The 22,930-nt window shown below is 43.8% G+C and overlaps 1 protein-coding gene across 1 annotated transcript in view; it reads left to right on the top strand.

The window, feature by feature from the left end:
• Nucleotides 1-22,930, top strand: part of LOC146866449 (transmembrane protease serine 11C-like) — a 430,518-nt gene that overhangs the window by 76,603 nt on the left and 330,985 nt on the right. The window contains exon 4 of the mRNA XM_085636517.1: nt 780-913. Coding sequence (XP_085492643.1) covers nt 780-913 — 134 coding nt within the window. The remainder of the gene's footprint in view (nt 1-779; nt 914-22,930) is intronic.

Here is a 22,930-nt window from a genome sequence, read left to right as displayed (position 1 = left end):
TGTTAGGTGACTGGGAACCCAAAGAAGACCTCTCCCAGAAAACGATTGTGGGAAATCCAGGTCAGAGTTAGCTGCTCCTGATGTCCAAGTACACAGGCTGAGCAGTAAACATCTGAGCTTGAATATTTATAATCACACTGATAATCACAGTAATGCCACAACAAACCAATGAACTGTAAATCACCTACATTAGTCTCCCTTCCTTCAGTTGGAGACTATTGTAAAAATGTGACGGATATCTCATCAGCCCTATTACAAGTGCCATAGACTATAATGCACTTGTATAGAGCAGATTGGATATCTGTTCTGTAACTATCATGACTTACAAACTCTAAATAAGGCCCTAATACCTCGAATTTGGCTTGCTGTTAACTGGCCTGAATTCATGAATGGGCTTTCAGCTAATCTTGGGTGACCTGTAGCCTAGCTCTCTACATCAAAAACAAAGCCTGCAAATTATACTTACTGCTGTAATCTGTAAAACAACACTGGAAAAAGTCATCTTTGTTGCATGGATCAATTAAAAGCTAGCATTCTGGAGAATCAAATGAGGGTCTGGCCTAACTGATGTGCGCCCACTGACTGATTGCTGATTAAAGAAAAATAGAGAATTTGAGAAAAATAGAAGAAAGGCAACTGAATCATTAAGTTAAGTGACTGTAATCTTTATTACTGTTAATGTTACAATGTTGCAGAAACACTTGGATGAGCCATTATGTAGAAACTTGAACGTGGACCAGGTAGTCCTTGATCTTATATTTTTTTCTCTCTCTAACCAGGTTCAACAGCCCAGTCTTCTGAGAATCGCTACTTCAGTGTTAGCTTCAAAATCACTAATGCCAACTTCTTGGCAAGTTTTGAAGATCAGTCCTCCAGTGAATACAGAACACTATCATCTCAAATTGAGTCCCTGGTAAGAGGCGATCTGTTGTTTGTAATAGTTTCATTGTGAAAGTTGTGACTGTATTCCATTTATAGTCATAGATTTATGAAAGTTTTAACTTTGCACTGGGCACTTTACCTTTTTATTCATTCACGGTGGTACAGTGACTGTTCCACGTAGAAGGAGTCGGGGGCAGGACACCGGTAGCCATCTTGGGGGTTAGCAGTCTAGGCTTTCTCAGCCGCAACACATAAATTGTCACGCTGACGCGACCGCCCAGGATAAAGCTGTGTTCAATGCTCGCCAGGAAGGTGATTCTTAATGCCTTATTTTTAAATTACTGTTGTATTGTTTGTATTAGATTTTAAAATTGCCTCCTGGGACAGAGCTGTGTTAAATGCTCGCCAGGAAGGTATTTCCCTTAATGCTTCGTTTTTAAACTTTTGCTGAAACGCTTCGAGCAGATTTTAAAACGTTTTACTGTTATCATTGTAATACCTGTAACTGAGACGCACTGGGCACTTTACCTTTTTATTCATTCACGGTGGTACTGTGACTGCTCCACGTAGAAGGAGTCGGGGGCAGGACAATGGTAGCCAGTCAGTCAAAGTTACTTTATTCGGTTCATAGCAAAAACCATAAAAGTACGATGTACATAAAACAATACAAACATTATAAAAACATTTGACATAAAATTACAGACATATTAATAAGGAAAAATAAAAATTAGTCAAAATTCAGAGGTAATATACACTATGACCATGTGATTTTTTTCCTCAACCTCATTGAGATTACTAAAAAAGTAGCTATGTTAAATATCTCCCAAGGAGAACCCAACATCTGAAGATACATGAGTGCTGGTTTTACCTGTCTAAATCCTTTGTTTTTTATAAGAGGAATAATGTATTTTTTGTGGATTGAAGACAGGTGACTACAAAAGAAGATAAAGTGCGTGGTGTCTTTAATGGAAAATCTGTCACATGAACAGATCCCCAGATCCCTCTCCTTCGTCCAGCTAGGGGAGTCAGTTAGTAGGAGATGGAATTTGTTCATTCTAAACCTAGTTAACAAAAAGCGATGGTTCATATTGTTAATAATACCCAGGTAAGGCTCTAAACTGTTAGATGTAATGATCAACTGATGAGCCCTTACTGTGGGTTTGAGTAACTCCTTTTCTTCCCTTATTAGCATTGCCCTCTGTTTGTGGGTAACTTTAGCCCATTTTAGATCCCCCTTTACTATATTACTTGGATTTTCAAATAATTCAGGTCGGCCCAAATGCCTGGCTAGATACTTGATATAATTCAACCACGGGATAGTTTTACCATGCTCTAAAGATAGGCAATCTTTTAAGATCGCGTGATTCAGTTCTAGTTCAGGGTTTAGCCAAATTGGAATCCATTTCAAGAGTGGGGCAATAGCTATGCGGTCCGTTAGGTAGTCTATCCCACATTCTTGGTGGACGATATAGCCCGATGTTGAGCAGGGGAGGGATAGTAAAGATTTTAAAAATCTATCTTCTACAACCTGTAATTCGGAGATATTTTTAATTCCCCACAAATCAGCACCATACAATGCAATGGAGGTGCATTTGGCTACGTAAATGTTCAACATAGCTTGCATGGGCTTCACCCCCAATTTGCGTCCAAACTCCAAGACGGCAAGTGTAGCCCTAGCAAAAACATTACGTTTGGCAGCTAATTGTGGGGCCCAGGTGGACTTGTCGTCAAACATGACCCCCAAATAAGGGAATCTCGTAACCCGTGATAAAACATGACCTTCACAAAACATAGTCTTTACTCTCTTTGATTTAGTGCCCACAATCATCACATGGGATTTGGAGAAATTCACTCCGAGATCAAGTGCAATCATGAATTTTGCAAAAGAATCTAAAAGATTTTGGAGCCCTACTGCCGTGCGAGCTAGGAGCGCGGCATCATCAGCATATAATAATGCTGGAATGGCATATTTGCCCGCCCTAGGAATATCCTTGCATGACTCAGTTAATGTAGAACCCAAATCGTTAATATAAAGTGTAAAAAGCAGGGGGGCTAAAATGCATCCTTGCCTAACGCCGTTAGTGATTCCGATCTTATCCGTGCAATTACCAAGGCGATCATATCTGACCGTGGCAGTGAGATCTCCATGCAGATCCGCAAGGAAATGTACGATATTAGCATCTATGCCACATTTAAGGAGTAACCCCCAAAGTTTCGAACGATTTACTCGATCGAACGCCGAGGACAAGTCCATAAAGGCCAGATACAACGCCCCTTTTTTGGCTATGGTATACTTGCCTATTAAAAGTTGGAGGTTCAGGCTCTGGTCTATGGTCCCGCGGCCCTTGCGAAACCCATATTGAAGACACGAAAGAGTAGCTGTGTCTTCAAGCCAATCAGTTAGTCTGCCCAGGACCACTCGCCCCAGAACCTTCACAGCTGAATCAATGAGGGAGATAGGCCGATAACAGCTAGGGTCCCCCCTGTTACCTTTCTTAAAAATGGGTATGATCACTGATTCGGACCAAGTGTCCGGAATACCAGCGACACATACCCGATTAAAAACATTGGTTAATACTATGGACCAAGTCTCAGGATCAGATTTAAAGAGGTCCGCTGGGACGCCATCGGGACCTGGAGCCTTATTACTTGTCATTTTACCGATGGCCTCAACCACCTCTGTCTTAGAGACTAATAAAGTATATGGGTTCACAATAGTGGAGGAAATACTCGATTCACCACAGGTGCCCATTTCATAGACTGATTTAAAATGAGAGTGCCAAGATTGTTTCCCAATGCCGCAGTCTAATTGATCATTACATGTATCACAGAAGAAGGGTTTATTTACCACTGACCAAAACTTTGCGCTATTTCTTATAACATCCACACAAGAAAGTTCTTCCCATGCTTCCTCCCTGATCTTCTTTTTCCTGGCATCCAGGGTTTCCTTATATTCTTTCCTCAGCCCGGCAACCGTAGTCATCTTGGGGGTTAGCGGTCTAGGCCTTCCCAGCCGCAACATATAAATTGTCACACTGACGTGACCGCGCCGCTGGCATGCCAAAGGCGTGCCTAAGGCAAGCCCTTCTGTGCCCGTCCGTGCTCGGACCGGGCTTAGGGCCTGTCCCCTTGGCTCTTCCATGTCAGACAATTTGACCTACTCTAGAGAGCATCTCTTGAGGTTGGACCCTGAGGGGGGCAATGCGTGCTGCCGAAGGATGGCTCCCAACTTATTCTTGGAAGCACAGGCTGAGCCATGTCCAAAGTGTCATCTAGCCCTCTCTGGCAATGTGAAACATGCTACCAGTCTTCAGGCCAGTACAATGGGGGGTAGGATCAGTCAAGCTGATCAGACATCACTCAAATGTCTTCCTCTAAATGCTAGGTCTCTGATTAAGCATAGTGTGGAATGCGCCCTGTTTATAGAGGAGCATAATATCAAACTAGCACTTATTACAGAGTCCTGGTCCGATGAAGCCTCCGGACCTGACCTCGTCAAAGCCACTCCACCCGGTTTCTTTTGTTATACACTTGACAGACATATCAAAAGGGGTGGTGGGTTGGCAGTGATTTATCACAACACCTTAGAGCTCTCTTTTGTTAAGGCCTCTAATCAGGCATGTGAGGCACTGTCAATTACTGTTCGAACATCTGACCATGACACACTTAAAGCCGTCCTCCTCTATCGCCCCCCGGGCCCAAGAGGCGTGTTCCTAGATTCCATTGGAACACTTCTTGACGAGGGAATGTGCGGCAATGCTTTATGGTCATGGGGGATTTTAATTTCCATCTTGAAGACCTCACAGACCCTGATAACATAAGACTGCAGCAAAGTTTTAGCAGAGGGGTCCTCAAGCAGCTTGTAAAATACCCCACTCACACCGCAGGGCATACATTAGATGGAATTTTCTCTAGCAACTCTAACCTCGCTTACACAGAAGCACTGCCACTCTCCTGGACTGATCATACTGCGATTTTATATGAATTTAAACAGGTTAAGCGCTACCAGTATAAACCTTTTTCTAAGGCCTTGTCAACTACAAGGGCCTGGAGAAATATTAATAGCCTAGAGCTAGGAAGTCTCCTGAAAGCCACAGCTTATCCACCGCTATTTAATGTAGAGGAAGCCACGGCCACCCACACGGAATGGGTAGATTTCGTTTGCAGGAAATTAGTGCCGGGCAAACAGTGCATTCCCAAGAGGGCTTTTCCATCTGCCCCTTGGTACTCAGAAAACCTAAAAGCACACATCTTGATTGTAAGCGGCTAGAGCGAGCCTGAAGTAGAGGGTATAATAACATCGATAAAGAGGCCTATAAAGTAAGTCTTACACACTACAAAAAACTTCTTTTCTATACCAAAAAGTCTTATGTTGGGGAACAAATTAGGAAAGCTAAATCCTCATCTAAAGAACTTTTCAAAACTATTACTACACTCACAACCTCCACTAGCCCCAGGATAGACAGTAGCCCGGAACTTTGCGAAACTCTGGCCGCCTTTTTTTTGCAAAAGGTGGAAATTATCTTTTCCTCCTTTACTCTCCAGCTAACTGACGCCAACAAGGCCTCAGCGATAGGGTCGCTCATTGACATTATGCCTTCCCCCACATTAGATTGCTTCATGCCGCTGGACCTACAAGGGGTTACCAAATTACTGTCAGATTTTCAATCTGGTTCCCCTCTGGACTCTTGTCCAGCTTCTGTACTTAAACTGGTTCCAGATACTATAGGGGCAGCCCTTACCCCACAGTTTAACTCCATTTTTAAATCGGGTCACTTTCCTGGACCCTGGAATACTGCATCTATCCTTCCTTTATTAAAAAAATCCAACCTGGATCCAAAAGACCCAAACAACTATAGACCCATCTCGTGTCTTCCTTTTCCAGGGAAAATGATTGAGATGGCCATGAATGGCGAGCTCAGTACGTTTCTCCAAACTAATTCTCTGTTGGACTCTACACAGTTCGGTTTCCGCGTGGAACACAGTACCGAGCTGGCTCTAATTAAATCTACGGAGGAGATCCGAGAGGCCTTGCACCAGGGAAGAGCCGCCATACTGATCATGCTGGATCTCTCGGCCGCCTTAGATATGGTCCATCATGTAGTTCTGATGGACCGTTTATTAGAATGTGGGGTCCAAGGCAAGACCTGGGATCTTCTTAGATCTTTACTTACCGACAAGACCCAAACTGTGGACCTCGGTGGGGATAGATCTAGGCCTTTCTCTCTCCTCTGTTGAGTGCCGCAGGGGTCTTCTCTCAGTCCCACATTATTCAATGTGTATGTGTCACCACTGACAGCCCTTATTAGATCTTTTGGGTTCCAGTTGACCTCGTATGCGTACGACACGCAAATCGTGTTGTCTCTTCAGAATGGTAAAGAAGTGGAGATGGGATCAAGATGCCATGACTGTAAGCAGGCGATCGCGGGTTGGATGGCATTAAACTGCCTGAAACTCAATGCAGATAAAACAGAGGTGATTATATTTGGGAACATCTCCAAACTCTGGACGCCGGACTGGTGGCCAACTGCAATGGGCACGCTTCCGGTCCCTGCGGAGAAGGCTAAGAACCTGGGGGTGATCATTGACTCTAAACTCTCCTTTGGTGACCAAATTAGCAAGGTTGTCTCAACCAGCTTCTACATTCTTAGAATTCTGAGGAAAATTAAATTCCTCCTTCCCAAAGACAGCCTAAAGATAGTAGTCACAGCGCTCATTCAGTCACGACTGAATTACTGTAACAGTCTCGGCTTGAACATCCAAAAGAGACATCTGAACAGGCTCCAGATCATACAGAATGCGGCAGCCAGGCTGCTAACCGGTACACCTAGGTTTGTCTCTGTGAGAATGGGACTCAGAGATCTTCACTGGCTCCCTGTGAGACAACGTGCACAATTTAAGGCTCTTTGCACGGTTTTCAAGGCCCTCATGGGTATTGGTCTTGCTTTTCTGAAACATGGTATACAATGGTATGTTCCAGGAAGAGCGCTGCGCTCCTCAGAAGCAAAACATGTGATCGTTCCTCGCTTCAAAAAAGCCAGTTGGGGTGGCAGGAGTTTTCGTTATTGTGCTTCAAAGGCCTGGAACAGCCTGCCTTTGCACCTTAGAAACTCAACCCAGCTCCTCCCTCTCAGGAAGGGATTGAAAACCTGGCTTTTTACATAAATAGCTTTATTTTTATCCTTATCCAGGTAGGCAGTGCTCAGCGCCAGGACACTCTAGGGTAACAGAGCGCTTTAGAAGTCTCAGTAACATAACATAACATAACATAACATAACATAACATAACATAACAAAGAAGATATATTTTGCTCATTTGTGTTGCGTGAAAACTAAAATCAGCCGTTGATTTGTGCATCTGTCCCATCCCACTATTTTTTGCTTTTGGTCACCTAAAGTTTGCCAGTATCTTTCTTGCCTCTGTCTAAGAGAGCCTACTTTTAAGAAATTATAATAAATTAAACAACAACAAACATAACAGTTGAATTAGATTAATGTAAATCTTTATAGATATGTAGGCTTTCCTGTTTTCAGTTTCTATTTTTGATAAATTCTGGTAGTGTTTTTTCAGTGATTGCAACACCTTAAAAACAGTGGTTATCAGTGGCTACAGATTTTTACAACATTAAAAACAACACAAACAGTGTTTTTCTGGTGTTTTTAGCACAGTTTGCTTTTATCATTGCTTTCTGCATTGATAGTGCATGGTATATAGACAGTGTATGTACAGTGTATGTGAGGTCCAAATACATATTTACAAATCAAACTTATTGTAGTACACTATACAATAGTTCAGTGAGTCTTTGATCACGCAGCTCGCTCTTTCTTTTCCATGTAAACTTTTATCTATGAAAAGGCCCTCTCAACATTGGCACCTGAGACAGGCAACGCCAAAACAGCCTGTCCACAATTTGTTAACTCTGGCCACTGACATAGCTTTCCATGGCAACACCTGAAGACTGCGATTCTGTGGGACAGGTTCTGCAACATATACGTTGAACTGGGCGCATATGCCCATCAGAGTTATTGAAGTGGTCAAAAATGAAGCTGTACTTTTCAAAGTCTGGAGAACGGAAGGGATCTAGAATTTGTGCAGAGTACCACAGTGAGGCTTCATTGACTTCAAATGCCATGGTCGGTGAAGGGACTTTTCTATGCATCATTGCAAGCTATTTCTCATGCATTGTAAAATAAAATTTCCTGAATTGCTCCTCTGCATTTCTTCGCTTACCAAGTGGCAAGCATTCCACCATGGAACATGTTGCAGTGCCAATGTCACTAAAAGTGTTGTCCAGCCTACTCTCAAGAAGATGTTTCATATCTACACCAATTACATTGAAAACGTGGTAGAAAAGGGTGTTTTCAGACTCTAGTCTTTTGATTATGTCCACTACATCAATCAAGTTTTCCTGCAACAATCTAAGAATGCAGTAGAGTGTACATTTTTCACATTACTTTCCATATACGATCGAAGATCCTCATATCTCTTAACTTTGGCATCATCACTGAGCAAAATGTCTGTAAACGGTCGCCACATGGATAATATGATACCAACGGGGATGATGGACAGAGCGTTTGAGCAAATCAAACACTCACCCCCAGTAAACTGATCTGGGTTTAATCCATCATCATTCTTTAGCTCACTCCACCACCCCAGTTCAGACATGGCCATATGCAAATCAGTCTGACCCTGTGCCTCATGGGAACAGTCCAGCCCGAACTACCAAGCCATGTCTTCCCTGGACCGGAAACAAATATCCTGGGACCGGTTTCGGGAATGATGATGGATTAAACCCAGATCAGTTGACTGCGGGTGAGTGTTTGATTTGCTCAGACGCTCCGTCCATCATCCCCTTTGGTATCGCTTTGTTCGCCCTAAGTTGGCAGGGTGTGCCCAGACGTGGGTCCCTTGCTCACTTTGCCACTGGATTCAAGCTAGCCTGGCTGATGAGGGTTATGAACCCGAAACCGGTCCCAGGATGCTTGTTTCCGGTCCAGGGAAGACATGGCTTGGCTAGAGTGAGCTAAAGAATGATGATGGATTAAACCCAGATCAGACTGGGGGTGAGTATTTGATTTGCTCAAACCCTCCATCCATCATCCCCTTTGGTATCACATGGATAATATGGCATTCAAGGCCTCTAGGACTGAGAAACATTGGCTTAATGACACAGTTGGGATGACCACAATGGACTACAAAGTCAATAGCATTCTTCATTAACTCTGAAGATTGTAAAGATGCTTTCAGCATACTATCTAGCAGGTGGCAAGGATCTCCTACAGAGAAGCACTTCACTTCAGCTCAGGTATCAATGTTTTACAGGTCAACACACACCGTATTCATATATGTAGCTGAATCACTGCAAATACAAACAATATCACTCTAATCTTTGTTGAACTTGATAAGAATGTTTTTCAGCAGCGTTCCATGTTTTCCAAAAGTCTGTTGTCATGTTTTAACCACTATCCCAGATGCTTGGTGACAACACTCTTTTCACATAATCCTGTCATTACACCTTGCATTTAATTTTAAAGCCTGTGGTGTTTGGCAATTCGCTTACTATCAATACTGACTCGCGGAAAAAGAGGGTTGACATATCAAAGGGTTTCACCCATTCTCTGTCTGTGGGTAAATGTGATGGTTAATATTGGGAAAGATTCTTATGAAATCAGACATCAGTGAAATGATCAAATGTAGCCAAAATTTCAAATATGATTGTCTACAGTTTATAAAATTATTAAATAAGACCTAAAACATGCTTCTAAACCCTGCATCTTTAGACCAAAGACCACAAAACTGAAAAAAGCAAAAGGAAGAAACAATATTTTAGTGACATTCCTAAACAACAACATTCAAGCAGAATAATGTTTGCCCAGTCTTTCTTGCTGCTACCGTGTATAACAAAGTCACATTTTATTGGCCCCTTCAGGAAGAAATAAAAATCACTCTTTCACTCTCCTTTTCCTTTCTTTGAATGGCATTCAGTTTGTGGTTGTGCAGATGTTTTTTTCAGTGTTTATATGTTTACACTGGTGAGGGCTATTGCCCTTTCAGTGGGGTTTTATCAGTTATTATAGGATTAAACCTAAAACAGGATAGCCTATTGATATGATATTATAAGATCCACAAAGTATAAATACAATTTGCACTGAGGATTCAATTATGAATGAAAACTATAATTAATTTAAAACAATCCTTTGAACACCAGGAGATGTGGTCTACTGCCTAAGCTGCTGAGTTTGAATCCTGGGTTAGAATTCTGTCCTTATCATGGTTCTTGACTGACAATGTTGTGATCCTGGGCAAATTACTTAAATTTCCTGAGCCAAGATATGTGAAATACAATTTCAAATATGTGTGGTGCATTTCAGAGATGTAATCCTTGAGTTATGTACATTATGTTTTATAATAATGTCCTATGCTATGTTGCTCCTCTGCTAGTTTTGAGCTATCAATATAGACATACATAGCCACTCTAGTGCTCCATAGAGGCATCTCTTGTGTCCTTAGACAGAGGAAGACCACAACATAATTTCTATCCCAATACTGCCAGCTCCTAGTTGGTGGCTGTTAGTGTATGATATTGGTGCTACACCTGAAAATATCCAGGGATCCCTGGTATTGGAACAGGAGCTTTTGTTCCCAATAGTTGATTGCAAATACTAGACCAAGTTTAAACGAGAAAGTGATTGTGATCACCAAATTGACTACTGACAAGGGATTCATTTTGGTTTTTCCCCCAAAAAGACCATAGACATTGCTTTCTGTGAAAAGGTCGCTAAAAAGGAGGGAGAATACTGACCATAGGAGATTCGTCTTCAATCTGATTCTCTAGAGCAGTGGTTCTGAGGTCTATTGAGAGCTGGGGGGGCTGCCATTCCTACTGTGGTGGTCTGAGATTGTATGGAACACTAAATATTATTAGATTAGCGAAGTGTGTTTAAATAAAGAAGCTAACTCTAATATTGAAACTGTGAAAGATTTTGAAATGGAGGCTAATTCAATTGTGCCCTTAGCTTAATTTGTTTGAGCAGCGCAAGTACAGGAATATAGAATGGACGAAGGGTGCTCTCAATTGAGGTGTTGACTAAAAGAGAGCATGCATTCGGAGCAAAAGGTCCACAGAAGTCAAAAGGTTTGGAACCACAGCTCTAGAGAATTGTCTCTATAGTATACACTAACATTCCCACCAGATCAGCCTTCCCTGGAGAAAAACCAGTTTGATGGCGTATCTCCACTGTAACCCTTAGCTCATGCTGGAAGCAGAAGAAGACTGATCTAACAAGCAACTGTCAACCCTTCTCAGAGTGGTAAAATGCCACAGGTCCTGGAGTCTTAAACTTTGAACTTGTCAGTTTCCATCATTGATAGAGGACTGATGTTCCACTATCATAGATGAAGAATACAAACTGGAGCCCAACTCCAGATCTTAGAATCATCTCATTGTGTGAACTCTATGGACCTTGCGGAGTTCCTTCCTTGACTTGGTGTTGCATGCTTTCTGTCTTCTCTGGCTCAAGTTAACCCTAAGCTCTGCCCATTTAATTGTTACCTGCCCTGCTGCTGTAATTGCCTGCTTGGAGTGCCAAGATGAGCCTAGGTTCCCAGCATCGCCAAGAAAGAGAACCCATGAGCTTCCATATTCCTCGCCAGTTTTGGAAGTGTGCTGATAAGAAATATTCTTACAAGTAGATGTGAGCCTTCTTGGAGCGATAATACTGTGTTGTGAGTAAGTTCCCCATGCTTCAAAAGCTGCAGTGCATTTGCTGGAACTCACCCCTTAGTGCCCCAGCCCTGGTACCGCCTGGTAATTTCCTGGCATGCATAGGCAAAGGCCTACCATTAGCCTCTTTAGTTTAGGTGCCACAAGAACTGTCCGAAAGCCACTTGGAGAAAGAGGGGAGGTCCAGAACACTAGTGGTGTTGCATCTGAACGTTTCTGGGATACTATTACAAAATGAGACAGTTGAAGCAATTGTTGAATATGGCTTCCATTGAAAGCCTTTAGTGTGAATAACTAGATCAGAATATGGGTATTCACTGAAGTGAAATCACACCCATGATTAATAAAAGTGGTTAACCACTGTTGGAAAGTTACTCAGGGGAAACGCTTGCTTACCCGTTATTCTGCCACTTTGACCCAGTCTCCAAAGACCAGAGCATGGTGGAGGATTTGCGGTAATATCCACCTCTCCTGAGTCTCGATATACCCAAGAAAGACAGGAGAACCTGGGCAGCACTATGCCTCCGCTAACTGCCTTCTGCCCTGTCAGTGGGTCTCTACAGACTTGAAATGAGAGGGGAAATGAAGCCACAATGACAAGTGCCTCTCACAGAACCAATACTAGTGTGGTGCCAGGTATTTTTTTATATCTTGACATAAGCAAGGAGGGCTTTTTCTGAGGCTGGTTGGAGGCAGGAGGCTAGGTATTTATTTTTTAATTTGGGTGAGGAAGGGTACATGTCCAGAGCAGTTGGGATGGGTTTTCTTTATACATGTATTTTACATGTTGCAAATCGCTCCTCCATTACTTATCTGCCCAGATGTATATGTTGGGGTAGATGATTTGGAGTAACATATAAAACATACAATTATAGATAGTAAAATATGAATTACGAGGATGTTTTCACATCAGGGTTCTGAGTGACATCATAAACACTTCGGGCTTCACTCCTGTTGTCTATCTGAAGTTATGCTGAACACCCCAGTGAAAAATGTGCCCATAATTCATAGTTTTTCCAGCGATAATTCTATAAGTTAACCTCCACTGTAAAAACAGCAACAGTAATATACTTGTTAAGTAATAGTGCTGAAAACAATGAGCCTGACAATGCCCCATTTTGCAACCTGCAGAAAAAAAATCTGAAAATCAGTTTCAGATTCTGTAAACTGTTATGTAAAGTGTTTGCTTGCCGACTCCGTGACCAGCAGAATTGGGTAGCCCAAACGTACTAGAAAAAAGTATGGTAATAGTGGATACTAGAGATGGGTTAGCCACTGAAAGCTCCATCCTGATGCTTGGCTCTGGTTTTGCTCAAGGTCCTCTTGAAACCTTGGGCCCAAACCGAGACAAGCTTCCACGAAAGGCCATGTGGCCTAGTGCGACCATATAACATGGGAAACCAGTCTCGAATCCCAGCCTCAATCCTGCATCTTGTAAATCTGGCAAGTCTGTCTGTGTTATAAAAAATATGTGAAGTAGTCTATGTCTTTTGGTGATCTGACCTTCGGCTTGTGCAATTCAAACTATCTCTGTTAATGGCTTCACAAAACATTCTGCCTACCTTTGGCTTTGAGCCATCATGAAGTTATTTTTGAGTGATTGAAATGGAGAGAGTTTTGATATTCGGCCAGTTTTCGGAAGGGACGCTGCTGTCTGCCCTAATGTCTTGAATGATTGGCCATTTTATTAAATTTTGGAATCAGTTTGTCAGTCACAGTGTTATTTACCAGCACCATCTCTGGGTATTTTGAGTAATCATTAATACATGGTGTCCCTCTGGAAGCTCCCATATTCACACTCAACCTAACTCATAGGGCTCTGGGAATGTCCTCTTTAGCATGGGGGGTGGTGGGTTTGCATTACCAGATGCTTGACACATTGAGCACTCCCTTACAACAGTCTCCACCATCTTGTCTATCTGAGAAACCCACATTTTGGATCGAAGTCTGCTTTGGTTTTAGCCATTCCCTGATGTACAGAGTGTGTGAGCTGTACCGCTTTCAGGGGGAGGCTTTGGGGAAGTACAAAATGGTGGCCTCTCAGGAGGCATTCATCTACTGATGGCAGTAGTTCACGTTGAAGAATGCAGAGAGATTTCAAGACTTGTTGAGCTTCCAGGGTTCACTGTGAGGTGTGTATCTTTTTTATTTTCCAGTGACCCTGGTGAACTGCATGCAGGTCCAGGTGTAAGCAATCGCCTTTCTCGATGGCTTGTTGAATCTCAAGAGACATGGGGAGTGGGACCAGTCAACTACTAATTTGACATACTCCTCATTATTAACGGCACTGGCCTCTTCTTCTGGGATGACTGACAAAAGATGTTGTGACCCATGTCCCCTCTAATTATTCTTCCTCATGTGTGGAAATAGAATGTTTGTGTGCACACTTTTCTTGCTTGTTAGAGATGAGAAGTTCAACTGGACAAATCAACCAACTACCACTTAATGGAAGATTACAAGCATTAAAGTTACTCCTTGGTCCCTGATTGGTTTAGGCACTAAACAAGTCATCATACATGCAATACGTCAGGCACCCTTGTACTTGTGAATCCATACCTAATCACTTATTCATTCTTGCATTCAACCACTTACACAACCACATAACAACGTATACACAAATTCAGTCACATATGCAAGATAAATTTAAAGAGAAAAGTATAAAAAAAAAACATACTATTGCGTAAAACTGGCAGACTCTTGCTTGCAATAACAAAGTTAAAGCAGCAGGTAGACTACTTGCAATGGTATTAGACATAGTAGTGGACGTCCTGCAGTGGTATTGTACATTGTGTATAGTTCCAGCTCACTGCCACATTAGAATTGTGTTGGCCATCTTGCAATGGTAAAATCAATGGTACTGTAAGGATAATACCATTCTATGATAGTCAGCTAGTTAAGATGCAGTGGCTATGCAGGGTAGAGTACACTGCAGATGAAGTGAGCGTCTTGCAAGTAGCCAGTTAGCACTGTCTTTTTTGCTGTAGTATACTTTCAAAATGAAAATAAAGAGAAGGAAAGAAAAAAGCACCTATACAAAGAAAATGGAAAACTAAAAGACTGGCCTGCCTGCTTTGGCACTGAAGCACAATAATTTTGAAATGGATGTGCACATGTGATCAGACAAATGTTATCACTTACAAGGTAATGAGCCAATGACTGAAATGGGCTGACCAATCGCCCCATGCTCTATGCTGTCATGGGCAGAAGGAGAGGGTAAATTACACCCTTACATACCTATGGCAGAATAGGACTGACCAAAAGCCCCTGTAGATATTTCTATGGAGGTATATTTATATATATGTACATATTGTTTTAATGATTTTTCTTTTACAAGATCCTGGCAGACAATTTAATCTGTTAGACCTTTTAAAAATATTCTCGCAGCGCAAATCTTGTACCCCTAAGGTTTGTTAAAGGGGGTAATCAACACCAAACTTCTTACCTAAAAGTTTTATCTGTGAAATTTCATGTAACTCAAACCATATGCAGCCTTTAAGAGGGTGCAATAATAAACCATCTGTATGGACATATTGGCTTTAACATGTGTTCCAAAAAAAATAATTAGTGTCTACTGCCTTTGTTGGAATTTATTATATGAGACAGAATAGACATATGGCATCTGTACAAAATTAGATGTCTAAATAAATGCCAGATTTGCAATTTTGCAAACTTTCTCCCACATTTTGGGTAGCTGCATGAATTTTGCACACTTACATACATTTTATTGCATTATGTTTACTTTTATCATGTTTTTGTGTTTCGTTATGGGGGGGGGGGGGGGGTTAAGGGGGTATGCTGAAGAAAATATTAACCAAAAGTTCCTAATCCAAAACATGGTGTCAAATAATGGATAAAGGGATAGTATTTCCAGACAATTATTTTTTCTTCTTCTCTGAAGGATATGCCGAGACATATTTTGTGTTTGTGCGAGAGGTAGAGGCAGACTGACTAAGGAATTCACTGTGTTACACTGCTTAGGCTCCCTCTGCCGAACGTTCTATTTTCACTCATTGGTTGTATTAATCCCTTAAACACTTCTTCACTAACTCACTTAGCTTCTCATTCTCACTTTCTCACTTTGCGTAAGTATTCAGTCACTTACTGGCAAACACACTCTTTCATTCGCTTTCCCACTTACCTACTTGCTGTTTACCCTGTCATTGATTTTTCACATTCTTATTCACTCACTAATTTACTTGTTTTCCCAGCCAATCACTTACTGTTTCTTTCACATACTCACTCATTCCCGCATTCAGCTGCTCACCCACTCACTTGCTCAATTAACTTGGACACTCACTCCTCACTCTTTAATCTACGCAACCACTGTTTCATTAACCTACTCGCTTGGATCATTCAAAAACCCACAAATTTGTTGACTTGCCCATTCACTGATTCATTCACTCCATTTCTCATTTTTTCACTTGCAGTTTAACTTGCATACTCACTAATTCATTCTTTCAAATCAAGTTACTGCAAAACAATTATAATTATTTGAACTATTTTGATTTGCAAAGTTTCTAATGGAAACTATGAATGCAGTATGTATTTATCTTTAGCTCTTATTTTCCATTCTTGACTAGCCTGCGAAGATTGTAATGAAATGGGGAGTCTGGCATCATCTGGTAGAATGCACTGTGGTATATCTCCTTTTTAGAAAGGACAATTTGATTCCATGGTGACCTATCTGAAATGCCCCAGAGGATGACACTGTCACTTTTCTAGAATAGCACGCTGGGGGGCTGGCTTTTCTGGAACGGCCTTAAGGTTTCCATTGTGGGCTCTCTGGAACTGTCTCTGAGGTGGGTGTGAGCACTCAGAGAACATGACCAACATGGACGCAACGGCTGTGCTCGTCCTGGTCAAATTCGAAACTAGAAAACTCCTGTGTCTTAGTTTATTGTGATACACAGGCGATTGGGGAATAGGGGGAGCAGCACTGACCACTGACACTTGATTTGTGTGAAAAAAAACACTTTTATTGAAACAGGTGCAAATCACAAATATAAAACCCTCCGCCTTACAAAACTATAACCTCACTATACAAATATGTTACCTATGTTAAGCTACCCCCACCCCTAAAAGTCCCTCCCCTTCACAAAACTTAACCTACAAGTCTTTACCTTGTTCTGTGCTGATCTTCTGCAATTGAGACCTTAAACCTCCAATACATTTTTCCTGCAACCGCTAACTTCTAACTAAGTCAACTTTGTAATGAACCTTAAAAGTTCTGCCTCCTCCAGGCATGAGCTTGCCTGCCCGTTTCCTTTCAGCCTGGATTGCCGCTATCAACAACAATAAACTTGGCTAACCCATGCCACCTTCTCGGCCAATGGCTCAAGCACCTGCTGGAGCAAACCCTCATGAACCACTCTTCAAATAACCAGACTCTTAACTCTTAATTAAGGAGAGGGTGGCCGGGAAAATGCACTACCAACTGCTACCAGCCACTGTATCACCACTATAAAATGGTGGCTGGTAGCATGAAATGGCCGCATATGTTTATGCCCAAATATAGCCCAAATCCCGCAGCAGTCTCTGGACAGCTCCATTCCCCAAAATATCCCAAGGGCAGATCTCCCTGTGGTCTGCTGCCCCCCCTAGACCCCATTGGAGAATAGGGGCAGCAGCACAGACCACTGAAACTTGATTTGTGTGAAAAAGGCCGCTTCTATTGAAAAAGGTGCACATCACAAATATAAAACCCTAGGCCTTCTGCCTTACAAAACAATAGCCTCACTATACAAATATGTTACTTATGTTAAGCTACCCCCATCCCTAAAAGTCCCTCCCCCACAAAACTTAACCTGCCAGTCTCTACCTCGTCCTGTGCCGATCTTCAGCAATTGAGACCTGAAACCTCCAATACATTTTTCCTCCAACTATTAACCTCTAACTAAGTCAACTTCCTAATGAACCGTAAGCCTCCTGCCTTGTCCAGGCTTGAGCTTGTTTACCTTTTCAATTTCAGCCTAGATTGCTGCTATCAACAACAATAAACTGGGCTAACCCATGCCAACTTCTCAGCCAACTGTCATCTAGAAAAAGGCCCTGACTGCCTTTTTCAGACCACCACCCACTCCACCAGAAACTAATGCACATTCAAAATCTTAGCCAGCACATACTGCACCTGCAATAAATACAGGTCCATCTCATATTACGAAAGATTAACCCCATCCCGTGGGAAAATTCCAGATTATCGTACTTCAATTCATCATGCTTGATTCTGCCTATACCACTTTCCCTACAAAATACTCTCATTTCTCTGGTTATCTTCTTCCTTGCCTTCTCTGTGGCTGCTAGTTAGTTTGCCCCTTGCCACACCCTCCTATGGCATCCTGACCACTGCCTTAATATTTCCTTTAGGCCATCCTTCATGCCTCTCATCACTCCACTAGATCACTCTCCCCTAAATGCAACAATAAAACATCAGGACACCTCCCTCCTACCAATAACTTATTCAAACAATGTAACAGTTCTCGCCATGACATGCCCCCTCTGCAATGCCATCACACTTGGAAAGCGTTGGGGTCAAGACCCAAATTGGCACTGTGTCTCCTCTGCCTTCCCTGCCTTTCAGACCATTTAACAAACAAGTGCCCCACTATCCACAACGATAACCCGGCAATCTTTAGTTCTGGAACTAAACCTGGAAAACAACAATAGCAAGTGAAACATAGATATGTCCTAACAGTCCCCTCCTACACATAATGCTAAAAGCTATTAGATGCCCATCAAGCTGGATCCATGATATTTGTCCTGCTCCTACCATTCATACCCACCTCCGTTGCCATGCCTACGTGGAAGGAAAGATTCCCAAAACTTTTCCCATCCACTCCTATCTGAGTAGGACCCTTACGCAGAACAGCCAACAGCAGAAAAGCTGTCACAGGCTTGCAATGAATATGTCTAAAAACCTGACCTGCACCTCCTGGGGATTTTTCCTGCCAAGAAGTGGCACATTGCATCAGGCCACAACTGACCACTGTGTACCTGCACAATAATATGGATCTTCCTTTACCCCTCTGGTCTGTTTTTGATTTATGAGGCCAAACTTGTGATCCCGCCTCGCAAAGTTGAACTTCCCCCCGCATAACCCCTCAAGTCCCTCTTGCCCTCAAGAGCTCAGTCACTTGGAAAGCCTCAAAGAACATCAACGACTTCAGTATTGAGAACAAACCTTGTTCCTCTTCTTTGCATATCCCCAACAAGCTCCTGAGCACCTCACAAAATAAGGCCCATGTGAGCGGTCTCCTCTTTATCCCCATATACCTCACCTCTATAGACCATCCCTCTAATATCCTGTGTCCCAACTCCTCTACTGATCCTCTACTGATGGGGGATTGAAACCAATGCCTGCCAGTTTTCCCGCGATTGTAACTCTGGATTCGCCACATCCTCCTCCCGGGCCCATGTATCCCGTCTCCTCCGCGCCCCACTATCTACAAACTCCCCAAGCCTGACTATATGCCCTCCTTGTCAACAGAGCCTGTGACCCTAACACCAACTGGAGCATCCTCTGCTGCTTACTGACCAGCTCCCGTGGCATCCTTGTCCTCTCTCTGTCTGCCGCCATGGACAACCAATTGAATCTCTCCCACTGTGAATGAGACAAGCCATCCGCAGTGTCATTGTCCATACCTGGTACGTGTCACACTCTGAGCATAATGTCAAACTGCAAGCACTTCAACACAAAAACCTGCAGCACTTCAAACCTTGAGCATCCCTTGCAGATTGCCGGTTAACTACCTGCACCACCGCCATGTTGTCAATGCGGAATAATATCTTCCTGTGTGCCAATTGCTCTCCCCACAGGTACACTGGTACTACAAGTGGAAAAAATTCTAAGAAGGCTATACTCCTTCCCCCGCACTTGCATTCCCAAGGCCATTCCTCCGCACACCATTTCCCTTGCGAATAGAGGCCAAAACCAATCCCCCCACAGCATCAGAGTAAACCTGTGCATCCTACTCAAAGTCTGTCATGGCCATTAGTGGCACTCCGTTGAAAGACTCTAAAAAGAAATGCCACATTCTCAAATCCTCCTTGTCTCTGCCAACAGTCTAACTTGCCCCCCATCCATGTCCACCCCGTCGGTGCCTGACTAAACTTCTGACTACAGCTAGTTTCTTGCTGCTGCTGCCACTGCCCTGCTGAAGTACCGGACAGTCCTCCGTGCCATAGCAATTGACAAGGGGATGTTTGCTGGCACATTTCAAACATTCATGTCGAAATATGCAATATTACCTGGTTCAAGTCCTCCTGTTAAAATCCCAGCATGCCCCTGTGTGCCCTGCCGTCTCCCTTTCCTGCTGTCTGCACCCCTCCTCAGTGGGGTGCTTTTGAAAGAAGCGATATACAATCGTTAAACCACTGACCATACAAATTGTCTTGCCAAACTTTGCTGGGCCCATAGTATGGTGCCATAAATCCAAGCCTTCTTCACCCCACTGTGCCTCTGGGTCTACTACCATAAGTGCCCTAAACCTGCCATAGTATTGGGCCAGAACATATCCCCCGTAATTATTCTGTGCCCTTCTGATGGTATCCATGTATTTAAATATTGCAACACACCTTTTTTCCAGTAAATGCATGCATAAATTAGAAAATCTGCTGTCCAATTCTCTATCATCGAAGGGGCCTTGGGGCGCTTGGCTAACTCGTACTCCTCCTCTGAGCCCTCCTTTGCCCTCAGCTTCCTGTGCAGCAATTTTAATATTTCCACATATTCCTGATTACAATTTTTTTCCTTTGTTGCTAACATGAGGTGGGCCCCTAACGGCTTAGAAACTCCCATGTTGCGCAATTATTAATCATCAGCTCCTTGCTCTCCTTCCTGTCTTCCTTTTCCCCTATTATCTCTCCCCCCACCTTCACCTCCCTACTCTTCTCCACTATCTTGCCCTGTGACTCCTGCGGTCCCCTGCTCATCCCTTCTGGACCAGCTGCTCCCCACCTTACACTCAGTTTCTTGTCACAGAGCCCACTCTTTGGGTTGTCGCCCCTATAGAGCCCTGCTCCTCTGTACCCAATCCCATGTCTGCCACATAGAAACCTTTGTGTAAACATATCGTACCCCTTTTCTGCGATTCAATCGCATCCACACCAACTGATACCATTGCTGCAACTGTATGCTCACCTCTGCATACTTGCCTGGTACCAGGGTCAATGCCCGCTTTGGAGCCCGCCATTTTGCCACCTGTCCCCCCTGCTCAGGCACTCCATGTCCTCCATGTTCATGCTGCCCAGTACTTACACTTTTTAGGACAGGATTAACCGAATGATGAGCATCCACTCGCTACCCATCCCACATTGCCACCATCGTGACTCTTTGTCCTGTGCATCATCCTCCACTCATTTCCCTTTTTCCAAACTCTCCTCGTCGTAGTCCAGCACCTTATCCTCCATTTTAGTGTCAACCACCAACTCGGTAGCAGAGTTTTTCACCTGCCACCACGGCCTAACTGTTTGTGTGAAACTTGAGCCATATATTGACCTGCTTTGAGGGGGCCATACCCTGCCCTCCCAACTGCTTCTCCGCTGCAGGACGCTGTGCCCTGTGTTGTAGTCTGCCTGGGGTAGTGCTGAACCCACCATTCGGTTGCACTACTGAAGTCGCATGGGACCTTTGTGGAGCAGTGGTCTTGAAATCCCTTTCCATTGTCCAGCTGGCCAAGCAACTTCCCTCTCCTCTCCACTGCTGGCTACTGCACCGCCCACGTGGGCCTTGGCCTGACCCCGCTCCCTGGGGCCTTCTTGATGCTTACATGTGCGGTAACTTAATTGAGGGAAGGCCAACTTCTCTCAGGCTCTACCCCCCTACCCACGTTCTAGGGCTGCTCTCCATAGACGTAAGTGGCCTCGCTCTCTCGCCTCAATCTCCTGAACTGTGGGAGTCCGGTGCATCACAGACTAGGCCAGGACTACTGCCGTGACCCCCGCTGAGGGTCTATGCCTTGGCCGACCACCAACAACTGTGTCCTGGGCCACCAGATCAAGCTGCCCGGCATCATCCAGGAGCCTTAGTGCATCTGCCACTTTCCTCTCCGCTGACATGTCAGTATCCCTCAATCGGGTAACCGCCGACAAACGCCAATAAGCTCTCACAAGCCACAGCAAACATTAACCAAATACCGCTAAAAAACAAAAACGCTCTACCAACTGCTACCAGTCACTGTGCCACCACTATAAAATGGTGGCTGGTAGCAGTAAATTCGCACATATATACTCCTGGGCTACATTGTAGCCCAAATCCCTCAGCAGGCTCTGGATTGCTCCATTACCCAAATTATCCTGGGAGCAGACCTCCCTGTGGTCAGCTGCCCCCAAGACCCCAATGTGGAAACTCGTATACAGGTGGCTTGTTATGCTCTACTGTGTTGTCCCAAATGTGGTTCACACTGAACGTACACCTCAGGCACCCTCCACTCTCAAAAGAAAACATCAACCTGGGCCCCAGGGAGGCCGAGGAAGGTACTGGCAAAAAAAGATCAGAGCAGTGGATGAAACCGCCACATTTCACTTTCTTATTTACTGACGATGAGCAGAGGGACGTGGCAGACTGGACTCAGGCTGCAGGAATAGCCTGCTGCTTTAGTACTGCCCTGCAAGTGTTTAGACATCCTCTGTAAGCATTTCCAAAGATAAACACATCTCTTAACATTTATCTAGCAGCGGAGCTTCATCACTATCAGCAGCACTTCAAAGGCTCCATTGAAGCATTTAATGAATGCAGTGGAATCCTGTGCAATGCATGCTGATTGTATATCTGCGCATGGAGGGAAACCTCTGAAGTACATCTGTGCACAGAGGGAAACCTAGGTGTGCGGGCCTGGGGAACTGTGGCTGTGACAGATACCTAGCTGGATGTTGGCAACCTGACCTCTATACTACTGCCAGTGAGTTGTCTTGCAGTGGCAGAGCCCTCTTTGTTATCCTAAGGGGAGGTTTGGGCGCAGATCTTTGCAAGAGAGGGATAAGAGGTTTGTGGTCAGGGTGAACGGTGAAGGGGTGGACATACAAGTTCAAATGAAAATGTTGACATCCCTAATGGATGGGGACTGCTTCTCGTTCGATCTGTGAATATCTTTGCTCAATGGGGGAAGGGCTCTGCTGGCATACACAACTGGTGCCCATTATCCTCATGCTTGTTTTTGCAAGAGTACAGCCCCAGCCCAGTGGGCCAGGCATCCAAATCTAATTTGAAGCCCTGCCTAAGTTAAAGTATACCAAAGCAGTATCAACAGACAGTGCATCTTTGGTGCTTTCAAACAGTGGCGGCCGGCATGGATCGGAGGTAGTGGGGCTGGGAAGCGAGGGGGTAGGACA

This window comes from Triturus cristatus, chromosome 2_1 (genome assembly GCF_964204655.1).
Source record: "Triturus cristatus chromosome 2_1, aTriCri1.1, whole genome shotgun sequence".
Taxonomy (NCBI): Eukaryota; Metazoa; Chordata; class Amphibia; order Caudata; family Salamandridae; genus Triturus; species Triturus cristatus.
Note: the sequence above shows the minus strand (reverse complement) of the source record. Positions and strands in the feature narration are given on the sequence as shown.